We start from the raw sequence: 11,792 nt of genomic DNA, 5'->3' as shown, positions 1-11,792 counted from the left end.
TTAAATTGTTGAGTTGTTTCCAATTAAAACGACATATTTAGGTGTCGAGTTTAAGGATCTTGTTTGCTCCAAATTTGTGAAATGTGGGACTTGCCAGATGCAAATGCAAATTGATTATATGTTCATGAGAACTTTCATTCTTGATTCAGTAATTTTACAAGTCTATATCATGAACCGTTGATCTACTTACATGCATCCAATTAAACAGACAATAAAATGAAATGATTCATTGGGATCTCAATCTCATATTCAATACATTGCAGTATCCTATCATATATACGCAGTTTCTAAAAAGAGAGAGGCTGGAAATAGCCCTTTGAAACATCAAAAACATTACTGAATTTCATGGATGAAAAAGAATCCTTTTTGGGGTTTATTTTTCATGCATGAAATTCATGAACTTGTGATCACTATCCCCTAATTGGCCTGGTCGTGTGAATCTAGTGGCCTCCCAATCCTTTAGCCTCAGATCCCTTCATAATCCTTAGCCTTTTGCAAGAAATGACGAACATTTCCCATGGAACATCTCCCACCAACATCCAGTCCCCATCCTTATCTTCATATGTTGGGGCAAATGCAGATCCATTGTACCCTTCTCTCTCCGAATACACCCCTGGAAAAAGTTGTCAAATAAGGATTTAAAAACCATCCATTTCTACATAGTTTCTTGAATTTAGGATTTGTTTCATACCTATGGTGCACTTGAACATGCTCTCCAATGCCTTGAGCAGATCAAGGTAGTTCTTGTAAGCATTGAGATCGATCTTCCTTAGATATGGAGCTCCATCCATGCTCACCTTCACGAAAATCCCAGATGCATCCGACTCCAGTTTCTTGGAGAGAACATTCTTCCGGTAAGATCCCACGGGCGGCCACCCGACCACTTGGGCCCTGCGATTATTCGGGCACATATTTAGATCCCAGTATGCAATGATAAATAACAGTGTGATAAGGTTGTCTGGGAAGCTTACTTGGGAGATGGAGCTCTGCATTCTTGCTGCTGACACGAAATTGTCTCCATTTCCGATGAAGATCTCTCGTTGGTATTCTTGGCGGCGCAAGATGGTGGCGGATTTTGCTCGGATTCTTGGGATCCCGGCAATCCGAGGCGGAGCTCGGTTGCTTGCAGATTTAGATCGTTGGCTGCCATTTTCATTTTTTTTTGAATTTGTGCGAATTTTGGTTTGTTTAATGGGAGAGTTCTTGGAAAAGTTTTATAGCGGAAGAGTTTTGGGAGGGGGAGATATAGGACGAATGTACGTGGACACCCAACAGCAGGATTATGGTCCCCACGCGCTATCCTGTTCGCGTGTTAAAAGTGTTTCTAAAATCAAAGAAAGTGAATTATAATTGAGTTACGCTAATTATTATTATATATTTATAAAATAATATTAAAGATAACATTCATATATCATATAACGATATTTATAATAATTATAAAATGAGTCTCATTTGAGACGGTCTCATAGATCTTAATCTGTGAGACGGGTCAACCCTACCCATATTCACAATAAAAAGTAATACTTTTAGCATAAAAATAATATTTTTTCATGGATAACCCAAATAAGATATCCGTATCACAAATATGACCCGTGAGACCGTCTCACACAAGTTTTTACCATAATTATATAGTGATAATTTTATTATTAATATTTGTATTGAATTTTGTGTTGTAATAATTTTTGTAAAAAATTGGTTGAATATGTAGATCGATATTGTTTACTTTGAATATAAATTATCATAAATTTCTTCGTGATCTTTACCCCAAATACCTCGTACCCATGAATATATTATTCATCTTATTAACTCGTATTATTCTATTAGTATTTTCAATATAGAACTTTGGTTGCATTAACAATTATTCCCTTAAACAAAGGACCGCCATTCTTTTCAGGCACGGGCCTCCCCTCAATCACATATGTTCTTACTCGAGGCCACTTTTCTCCATTGCGTTGGGAGCACATGCTTTACGTGAAATACTTGGAGCAATGTCTGTCTCGATCTCATCATAGATTTACGGAGAGTCCTCATCTCCTTCTTTTAAGTATCCAAATATTCCACTCACATATATCAATCTAAACCATGACTTTATGTCTCACAGACGGCGTCACTTGTTGTGCGATAGAAGTCACACGTCTCCACAATGGTATGATATTGTCTACTTTGAGTCTAATCTCTCATGGATTTTATTTTGGCTTTTATCAAAAAGACGTCATATCAATGAAGATGTTCTTTCATCTTATTAATTTATAGTATTCTCCTTATATTTCCAATGCGAGACTTTGGTTTCATTCTAAAAAATCCTCCCCTCAAACAAAAGATTACAATTCTTCTCATGGTCTAAGCCTCCTCTCCATCTCATATGTTTATCCTCGATGCTGCTCCTCTCCAATACGTTGGGACCACACGTTTTACGCGAAATACTTGGAACATTGTCTGCCTCGATCTCGTCATGGATTTACTAGGAACCCTCATCTCTTTCGTTTAAGTATCCGAGAATTCCACCCACTTTAATCAATCTAGACCAATGATCTCGTTACCTCAACAACGCTACTTGTTGTCACATGAAAATCACATATCTCTACAATAGAATGATGTTGTCCACTTTGTGTCTACGCTCTCGTGGATTTGTTTTTTGTCTTCACCCAAAAAACCTCATACGAATAAATATATTCTTTCATCTTATTAACTCATAGTCTTCAATTGTATTTCCAATATGTGAAACACATATGATTATACATTGCTATTTAGACTGTGAAAGTCGAAACTACTTAAAATATATTTTAATTTAAAAATGCATTGTGGTAGTTTTGTAATCTTAAAAACAATATAACAATGTGTATAAAACTCATTGTTCATCTAACAATTCTCATTAAAATTTAATTATATATAAAGTTTTGTCAAAAGTTTTAGTTTAACTTTTTATTTGATAGAAGTTTTGTTATAATCCATGAACTCATCTTAAACATGAAACCTAAATTCAGATATACTATAGATCATCGACTAAATGTAGAATGTGAAATTATATTTTACAGACAAATAATTACTCTTTATATAGATCTACTATATTATAATTTATATTCTTCGATCCTGTTATCGATACAAAATATTTAATAATTACTCAAACTTTATCATAAAATTGGGAGTATAAAAGAATAATAAATCAATATATAAAATTATTTGGTAAAGGCGTTGTGGGGACATAACAGATATACATGTTGGTACCATTAGTGACAAATCCCATGACTCCTTTCACGCAACGAGGGAACCAAGGTGGGGACACCAACGGTGGGGATGAGTTCTCTGGGTTTTGGTAAAATTAATTCATAACCATTGGATCATCCATTTAAAATATAATAATTTTTTTAAAAAATAAATATTTTTCAAGTCAACTTTTTGTGCATTTAACGGAAATTATGGCTATCAAAAGTAACATTTAAAATTTAGATTTAGTTAATTCATGTGAATTTTTTTATTTTAGGGCGTTTTTACATTATATATTTTATAATTTTTTTATTGAAATCTTGAAAGATGCCAAAAATTTGCGTGAAACGGTCTCACGGGTCATATTTTGTGAGACATATATCTTATTTGGGTAATCAATGAAAAAATATTGCTTTTTATGCTGAGATTATTATTTTTATTGTGAATATCGTTAGGGTTGACCCGTTTCATAGATAAAGATTCGTGAGATTGTAACACAATAGACATATTCTACTTATAATTACATAAATGTAATTGAATTTTTATATACTCATTATTAAATAATTTTTAATATTTGTGTCGATGGACGAGTTCTTGGGGTATTGGTAAAATTAATTTATAGACATTGGATCATGCTTCTAAGATATAATGTCTTTTTTTTAAAAAAAAATTGTAGACGAGAGACATATTTCAAATTTGATAATTTGATGTTAGATGAACTACAAGTTATCGGTAAGAATAAACAAATTTGATATTAAATCGAACGGGTCGAACAAATACTCACTACACTTTGGGGAAGAAGGAAATTTTTGGAAAAACAAAAAATGCAGGATCAATTTGGGACAATTGGATAATGGGGAACTAAATCGAGAAAATGACATAAAATGATTAAATGAATAAAAATTATTTAAATACTTTTATAATTAGAATATAATAACAATTGAATGACATTATTTTATTTTGAAAATTTTATTTTCAATTTCCTTTTAAAATGAGGGGCAAATATCCATAGGACCATCAACCCATGTGTGGCGGGGCCGGGATCGTCGGTATATGGGCTTGGCAGAGCACATGTAGGTATTGATGATAGACCCTTTTCTGTGTGTAAATTGGGTGAATTGTACATGTGACATGTTTTATGAATTATAAAATAATAATTGAATTTAAGCTTAATATTATATTTTTTTCTTTGAATATATTTATCCTCAATTTGGGGATTTATTTAAATTTGTCTGTCAAGATAATATATGATGAACACTATTGTTTGGAAAGTAAGACATCGGATCCTAATGTTTCATGTTGGATGTTGATTAAGATTTTTTTGGTCTTCTTGTAATAACTTTTGGAATAAGAAATAAGCCTCGATCGATGACTATTCGGGCAATCGCCTCAAAAACATTATTAAATAATTATATGATCAAAGTCGTTTTATTAAAAGTTATAATCAGTAATAACGAAAAAATTTTGAATTTTTAAACTGTATAGTAACTCAAACGTCACTTTTCTGCTTTTTCACAAGCAAGAATAATTATTTTTTTCGACAATCTTCCTCCGAATAATTACAGTTTTTGTGATCCATGAAAATAAAAAATGTGACATTCACTATAATAAAATTTTCATCATTTTACCAGAAATAATAATTAACGGTAACAGTACAACTCAAGCGCCGTATTCAAGAGCTCTTGCTCACCAAAAAAGAGTTATTGTTTGTGTTTCAAATACAATGACAACATGAAATCTGAGACATCACGGTGGAAGAGAAAGATAAGGACATCACTCACCATCTTTTGTTTGTTTTTTTAAAAAATACACACCATAGGTATCTTGTGAAACGGTCTCGCGAATCTTTATCTGTAAGACATGTCAATCATACCAATATTCACGATAAAAAGTAATATACGTAGCACAAAAAGTAAAACTTTTCATGGATGATCCAAATAAGATATATGTCTCACAAAATATGACCCGTGAGACCGTCTCACATAAATTTTTGCCTTGATTTAATATTTAATATAAGATTCTATAAGCAATTAAATCCTCAACTTTTAAAAATTAATTTCCTAAATAGAAAACATCCCGTGAGGCTCTATGTGCCAAAAACAAATTCCCCTCTCATCCACCAAAAGAACAACAAAAAATGGCTTAAAGTACAAAGCAAGTGCCAAGCAAGTGGGCATTGGATAAAAATAAACTAAGTGTCACATTAAGCATGCTGGCATTCTACCCCAAAAGGTCCACTTCTTGAAAACATTATGTTATGATTTTTTTTTCCAAATTGCTTTGAATTTCATCTCACATTGGATGATACTTGTTTCATTATATTTGACATGTCATAATAGATTATGTCTCTTGTGAGACGATCTCACGAATCTTTATCTGTGAGACGGGTCAACCCTGCTGATATTCGCAATAAAAAGTAATACTCTTAGCATAAAAAATAATATTTTTTCATGAATGACCCAAATAAGATATATGTCTTATAAAATACGACACATGAAACCGTCTCACACAAGTTTTTGTCGTCATAATATACGTGGTTTTCCGATAAAATTCTTATTTTATATTTTTCGATATAACTAGTTGTAATGATAATTTAAATTTTTAGACTTTACATATCTCAAACATCACGTTTTAATCATTTTAACAGAAAATGTAGCTTTTACAAATTTAGTTATTATTCTTTAATATTTGGATTTTGTTTGATAATGTTATTGATACGGATATAAGGTGCAAAGAATCGAGTCATCGTGTTGGCTGCACACGTGCGAGGCTTTAATGGTGATATGGACGTGTGGGTCTTGCCACACGTGGACGTAGGTATGGGTTTTCGTTTTTGGGCCCAATCGTAGCCCATTCCAGCCAATAGAGGCCCTACTTTCACTCCTTACTGTCAGTTTGGGCCATACCAGTAAGGAGTTTTCGTCCACATTTTTCGTACAATAATTCGATGGTACTTACCACATAATATAATATTATGGATAAATTCAATAAATGTAATATGTCAATTATAATTTTATAATTTTTGAATGTTATATTTCTAGCTGTATTTTTGTTTGAATCGATTGTAGTTTTGTTCTCGTCTAAATCATATAATTAAATTATTAATAATGTTGTTAAATTTTTATAATTAGGTATTATTCTTTTAGTTTAACTATTTAGATGAAGATGACTAAAATCATATAAATATAATTGATTCAACGAAAGATATATAACAAAAAATGTCATACCACGATATAAATAAGACTAAAATTAATATTTTGCATTCTAAACAATACTAAGACTAAAATATATGTCATCAAGTGTCGGCCAAAAATACTCGTTAATCAATTTATAGGCTTAATAGCTTCAAAAGGAGCCAAGAAAATGAAGAGGGTAGATACTATGCTGTAAGAAAATGTTGCTATTTTGAAGGCAATGATTACTCAGCATATGAAACTTCGAACTTTTTTATTACAAAGCAGCGTCTGTCCTATCCCTCAAAGGGAGAATACAACGTTGTTGATGCGAGAGTAAATAAATAACACAATTTCATCTTATTAGAGCCTAGTCTATTGATCCTTTAATGAATCAGAAACATTGTATTCAAGTTTTTATGCTACAAATAAAGGCATAACAAGCCTCAACACCTTGCATGAACTAATCCAGGCAACATCTTCCCGAGTTGAACACACAAGCAAATGTTGCCACTGTGTTCGACTAACTTGCAGCCACTACACAAGGGCGTTTTACGCCCCTTCTCCGTTTCTTGTCATCATCAGAATGCTGCAAAGGTGGACTAGAAGTGAGGCACATTGGAAATTGTTAATTGAGAGATCATAACATGTGCAAAATATTCAAGAAAATGCGACCAAATCACTTGAACTTTTACTGAGATTGTTACTTGTCAAAGATCATATCATGATTATAAGATGGGAAAGATGTTGTACCTGAGGGCTGTAAAAATATGGGACCTGGACTCGCTTCGAGCCATCAGGCATACGTTTGGATGGAAAATGATTTTCTATAGCAGGAGAGCTGTCGTTGACCTACATGAAAGCCATAGAGTTCAACAAGCAAACCACCAACGATTCTAATGATTTAAAATATTGTCGAAAAACTCATGTAATAAAGCTATGAATATTCTACTTTTTTTCACATTTTGTTGATTTATCAATTCATCTTACGCCAATTAATTTTTCACATCTAACTTTTAGATGCTTCGGAAGATCAGTCAGAGACAATCAGACAAATACATTTTACCCTCAAGTCATATCACGCTGAAAAATTATATGGAACTGAAAAATATGATCCACGATGGAGAAACTTAGGTAGTTAGGCTGCTACCTGATTTTCTATTGTTTTGACCAGCATATCTTGGCAATCAGATGCATGAACACCTTCCAAATCAGGGCATTGAAGCAGCAATCTCTCTGGTGTCAAGTGCAAATTGTTACAACATAAGAAAAGAAAAACCCCATCAACTAAAAGGTAGCTTGTTCAAATGAATGATGAACTACCTGGATGTAGATTTCTACAAGAATTGAGATTCAAATCTTTAAGGTGAGGACAGTTCAAATATAAGGCCTGCATTTTTCAAAAGCATCGTGCTTACTCTAGAATGAAATTCATGCAAGACTTCAGCAAAAGGAAACATAAAGTGCACTTGCATGCAAAAGAATCTTACGTCCAAGCCAGAACAACCCCATAAGCTTAGCTTCTTCAACCGATCATGTTTGATAATTAGCTTCTGGTATACAAGATGCAACTTGCTGTGGGGTGTTTCATGTAACCTAGAGTCGTAATCCTCTTCATCAGTACAGCATTGTGAACTGGGATCACATATCGTCATTCCACAGTCCAAGAGTTCCAGACGGGGCAATTGAGCAGCAGCAAATTGAATGCCACCTATAGATGATGCATCCACAGAGACGTTTAACATAGAAGATAAAAAAAAAAGTGTATATCTTCAACTACAATAGTTTTATCACAGGAATCGAGGATTACTTGAAGTAATGTTGGGACATAGAGCAAGTAGAAGTTTTGACAATGTTTCAGGAAAGACATTGCAGATCATTCCAATGCCACTGTCGGTGATGCTGGACCTAATGCAAAACAAACAGAGACAAGAAAACATATGACTTATCAATTGAGGCAAAACGAATTAGCATCGACATAGATATTTGTCCAGTTGATAGGAAGTTCATGTACATTTCAACATTTCAAGCCCATAGAGAAAAATACAGCTAGGATTGGAAACATACCCACTCAGATCAAGCAATTCGAGCTTTGGGTAGCTTGAACAAATTGATGCTACCGATCCATCAGTTATTGCTGAACCGAGTAAGAGCGACAGCATCCTCAATCCCCTAGAATTTAAAGCAATGACACGGTTTTCATCGAACTCAATCAGAAGCATTCATTGAAACAAATTACCCCATAAAAACTAAACAAAACAAACCTCAAATTTGCAGCTGTTAGAGCTAGCACGGCAGCGTGTGATAGCCGCATTGAAGCCATGTGGATGTTTTGCAGCTTCGGGCAGCTTCTCCCCAAAGCATCCATAACAGCTGTAAGATCTGTGTTATCATTTTCTTGTTGAGGAAATCCTAGAGATATCTCCTTCAAATTCGGTAAATTGACGATCTATGCAAGATTGCGAACAAAAATCACAACGTCGGAACTAAACAGAAGATGGAAGTAGACATGATCACAAACACACTGAGTCTGCAGAGTAAGTACCGTTTTTGAGAGCGAGTGAAGTTCAGAGAGCCAAAGAGTAGATAGAGTGTTTGAAAAAATTACAAAACTTCCAAGGTTACTGCACCCTTCCATCTTGAGACTCGTGAGGCATCTTTTATCGGAGATAAAACGACTTAATTCCTCCCTGAATGGAGTCATGAGATGTTTTAGCAATCCAAAGATAAAAACTCAACAACTTCTTGAGAAGGATGTGCTATCTTTATCATCATGTACTGAAATATGGAAATGAATACAACTAAAACATGGATATGAATATAACTAAATTCACTTGATATATATACCAGGCAAACATCCAAGCAAGAGTTTGAAGCAGTTAGCTTAGCTCTAACCTAGCAAGCTAATTAGATTAAACTTTTGTCAACTCAAGAATCTGAAGTTAGAATCTAAACCTAGCAAGCTAATTAGATTAAACTTTTGTCAACTCAAGAATCTGAAGTTAGAATCTACCGAAAATTAAAAAAACACATTAGAGATACCTAGAAAATCATTTCTTAGATAAATCAACAGAAACCAACGCATAACAATCTAGACTCAAGCCAACTATTAATTCTATATTTATTTGATAGATCCACCCTTTTGTGCAGCGACATGTCCATATATGCCATGTAATCTTGGTAAATCATAAAGCAGGCTGACAACTTTGAGCCGCCGAATAATTGCATATGGTGAAGTCAAATAGAGATAAAACATATTGGAGAAAAGGTCGGATCCAGATCTCAAGCAGCCATATTTTGATTTGTGAAGAAAATAAAAGTATGTTCAATGTGTAAGCAGCAAGTCTATTGCCTAAAAACACTTCCCACTGCAAGAGATAATAGATGAAGAAAACACTTGAACCAATTCAATCGAGAAAAGATCGTAAGACTCGTGTATCAACTATGAAGGATGGAAATCAATACCCAGAGATCCGATTGACAGAGGTATCAGCTGTGAAAATCTGCATCGACTGCAAATTCGGACATGAGAAGGCAATGCACGCGAGCATTGTTGCATCAAAATCACTGGAAGCCACAAAAAACAGATAGTCAGATCAAGAATCAATCATTTGGTCAAATGTTGTATGGATTACAAATCGTTCGTCATCATAATTGTTCCAATGAAAGACTATAAAAACTTTTCAATGAATTAAGAAGCTTAAAATAAATTTTTTAGATCCAATGGTTACTCAATGAATGTTGTATTTGGCTATAGATCTTACTGAATTTTGCGTTTTTTACTTTAACATTTGTTATCAAATTATTTTTTAGTATTCTGGTATCAAATCTGTAATAAAATATTAGATCTGATCATCAGCCACCATGATTTCGACCTTTCGATTCTAAGCGTAAGTTTCAGGAGTCCAGTGCATTTCGGCAGCATGGATCCAAGAAATCCTATCTGGGCTTTCGCCGGAACCCCAAGTCGAAGCTCTTCCGTCCCCCGCCAAATCCTCCGAGTAACATCCCTCCACCCCTTACACACACCCGCCGCAGACATCAACCCCAACGGCGGTAACCTCCGCAGCACCTCCCACATACAACTCATTGGCAACACCCCACAAGGGTTTGGATCCGGATCATCAACCCACTCCGTTTCCGACTCCTCCGCCGAGACAGCTACACTAACATCCTCAAACGATAGAGCCCGCCGACGCATCGGTGGAGGCAGCGAACGGACAATTGACAGAGGAGAAGTGTCGTCCTGTTTCGCCGACGCCACCACAGAGGCGGAGGTGGCAGACGTATCAGCGCCTGGAGTGCACACAGAGGAGACTTCATCCTCGTTTGTAGGCAGATGACACGAATGGCCCTTCTTGGGCAACCCGCATCGACCGCAGCTATAGTTTCCACGTTTCTTGCCACGTTTAACGGCAAAAACAGCGTCGGGGATGGGGGTGACGGGGTGGGGTAGGTGGCCGCGCATTTTCTGCAGTACAAAGGGGAGAGAGGAGCTAGAGGGTGAGTAAGAGTGGAATGTGGGGAGAAATAAAGGGCGGGGAAGCGGCAGAGAAAGGCGCGGGAGGGAAAGGCAAAGTTGGCGCCTGAGTTTTGAAAATTATGGGGCAACAACCCTACTGTGAACAGCTAATGCTATTACACTGTGCTTCTTCTAAAAAATTATATTTTCTTTTTTGGATTTTAAAAAAATGTTTTTATTAATTTAAATATGCACTTTCGATAAAAAAAAATTCATCAAGCTGATCTACAATAGTATATTAGTAATGAGGATCCATAATTATGAATATTTAACCAAAACTAAAGATAAAATATCGGTTAAGACATTATTCATTTATATTCAAAATTATCGAATTTGAGCTGAACTCAAACATTTTTTGATTTTTTATCCGAAATTAAACTCAAATTATTTGTTCGATAACTTCAATCCGTTCAAAATTATCGATATTTTTAAATACATATATATTAAATAAATATATTTCAGCTTTTTTAGCTTTAATTGTTAACAGTGTTCAAAAAACTCGTAAATATACTTGAATATTTTAATTCGAACTCAAAATTAAGCTCTAATTTGAGACGAATTGGGGTAAAAAATATTTAATTATTCGAACTTGAATATGTTTATTCAAACTTCAACTCAAACCCTAAAATTTTTATTTATATTCAGCTCGATTAGGTCCGTCCTTGGTTTATAATCATATGATTTTGATAATATAATGGGTAATATTTATTCATCAAAGTAACCAAGTGAGTATATAATCAACAGATATTTCAAGATTGTCATAGCAAAGAACCAGATAGGCAAATACTATTGTATTATTTTTAACATCTTTTCTCAAAATATATTGCGATCTGCCAACTTTTGCACGTCCCGGTTTGACTAAAACATTAAATATTTGTTTTTTAATAATTTTG

The 11,792-nt window shown here is 34.5% G+C and overlaps 2 protein-coding genes across 3 annotated transcripts; both read right to left on the bottom strand.

Moving 5' to 3' along the window:
• Positions 1–208: 208 nt before the first annotated feature.
• Positions 209–1,224, bottom strand: LOC140830442 (auxin-induced protein 22D-like). Its single transcript, XM_073193747.1, has 3 exons — positions 972–1,224; positions 692–891; positions 209–613 (listed from the first exon to the last, which is right to left on the bottom strand). The coding sequence occupies exons 1-3, from the start codon at positions 1,154–1,156 to the stop codon at positions 441–443; spliced, it is 558 nt and encodes a 185-aa protein (XP_073049848.1). The 5' UTR covers positions 1,157–1,224; the 3' UTR covers positions 209–440.
• A 5,410-nt stretch (positions 1,225–6,634) lies between these two features.
• LOC140830441 (F-box/LRR-repeat protein 17-like) lies at positions 6,635–10,969 on the bottom strand. Of its 2 annotated transcripts, XM_073193744.1 has the most exons (11): positions 10,253–10,969; positions 9,843–9,944; positions 8,923–9,067; positions 8,642–8,826; positions 8,445–8,549; positions 8,188–8,285; positions 7,868–8,088; positions 7,701–7,767; positions 7,528–7,613; positions 7,131–7,229; positions 6,635–6,966 (listed from the first exon to the last, which is right to left on the bottom strand). In XM_073193744.1, exons 1-11 carry the CDS (start codon positions 10,843–10,845, stop codon positions 6,901–6,903), a joined length of 1,767 nt encoding a protein of 588 aa, XP_073049845.1. In that variant the 5' UTR covers positions 10,846–10,969; the 3' UTR covers positions 6,635–6,900. The 2 variants fall into 2 exon arrangements, with proteins under 2 accessions (XP_073049845.1, XP_073049846.1); XM_073193745.1 differs by lacking the exon at positions 7,528–7,613.
• Positions 10,970–11,792: the final 823 nt, after the last annotated feature.

Source organism: Primulina eburnea, chromosome 4 (assembly GCF_022965805.1).
Source record: "Primulina eburnea isolate SZY01 chromosome 4, ASM2296580v1, whole genome shotgun sequence".
Lineage (NCBI taxonomy): Eukaryota > Viridiplantae > Streptophyta > Magnoliopsida > Lamiales > Gesneriaceae > Primulina > Primulina eburnea.
Note: the sequence above shows the minus strand (reverse complement) of the source record. Positions and strands in the feature narration are given on the sequence as shown.

What these genes read in the sequence shown, in the direction of transcription:
- LOC140830442 (XM_073193747.1), bottom strand. Translation starts at nt 1,156, where the DNA reads ATGAAAATGGCAGCCAACGATCTAAATCTGCAAGCAACCGAGCTCCGC. An exon ending in TGCAGAGCTCCATCTCCCAA is followed by an intron (nt 892 to 971) that starts GTAAGCTTCCCA and finishes GAATAATCGCAG; the next exon opens with GGCCCAAGTGGTCGGGTGGC. An exon ending in CATGTTCAAGTGCACCATAG is followed by an intron (nt 614 to 691) that starts GTATGAAACAAA and finishes AACTTTTTCCAG; the next exon opens with GGGTGTATTCGGAGAGAGAA.
- LOC140830441 (XM_073193744.1), bottom strand. Translation starts at nt 10,845, where the DNA reads ATGCGCGGCCACCTACCCCACCCCGTCACCCCCATCCCCGACGCTGTT. An exon ending in TCTGTCAATCGGATCTCTGG is followed by an intron (nt 9,068 to 9,842) that starts GTATTGATTTCC and finishes GACTCCATTCAG; the next exon opens with GGAGGAATTAAGTCGTTTTA. An exon ending in TTGTAGAAATCTACATCCAG is followed by an intron (nt 7,614 to 7,700) that starts GTAGTTCATCAT and finishes ACTTGACACCAG; the next exon opens with AGAGATTGCTGCTTCAATGC.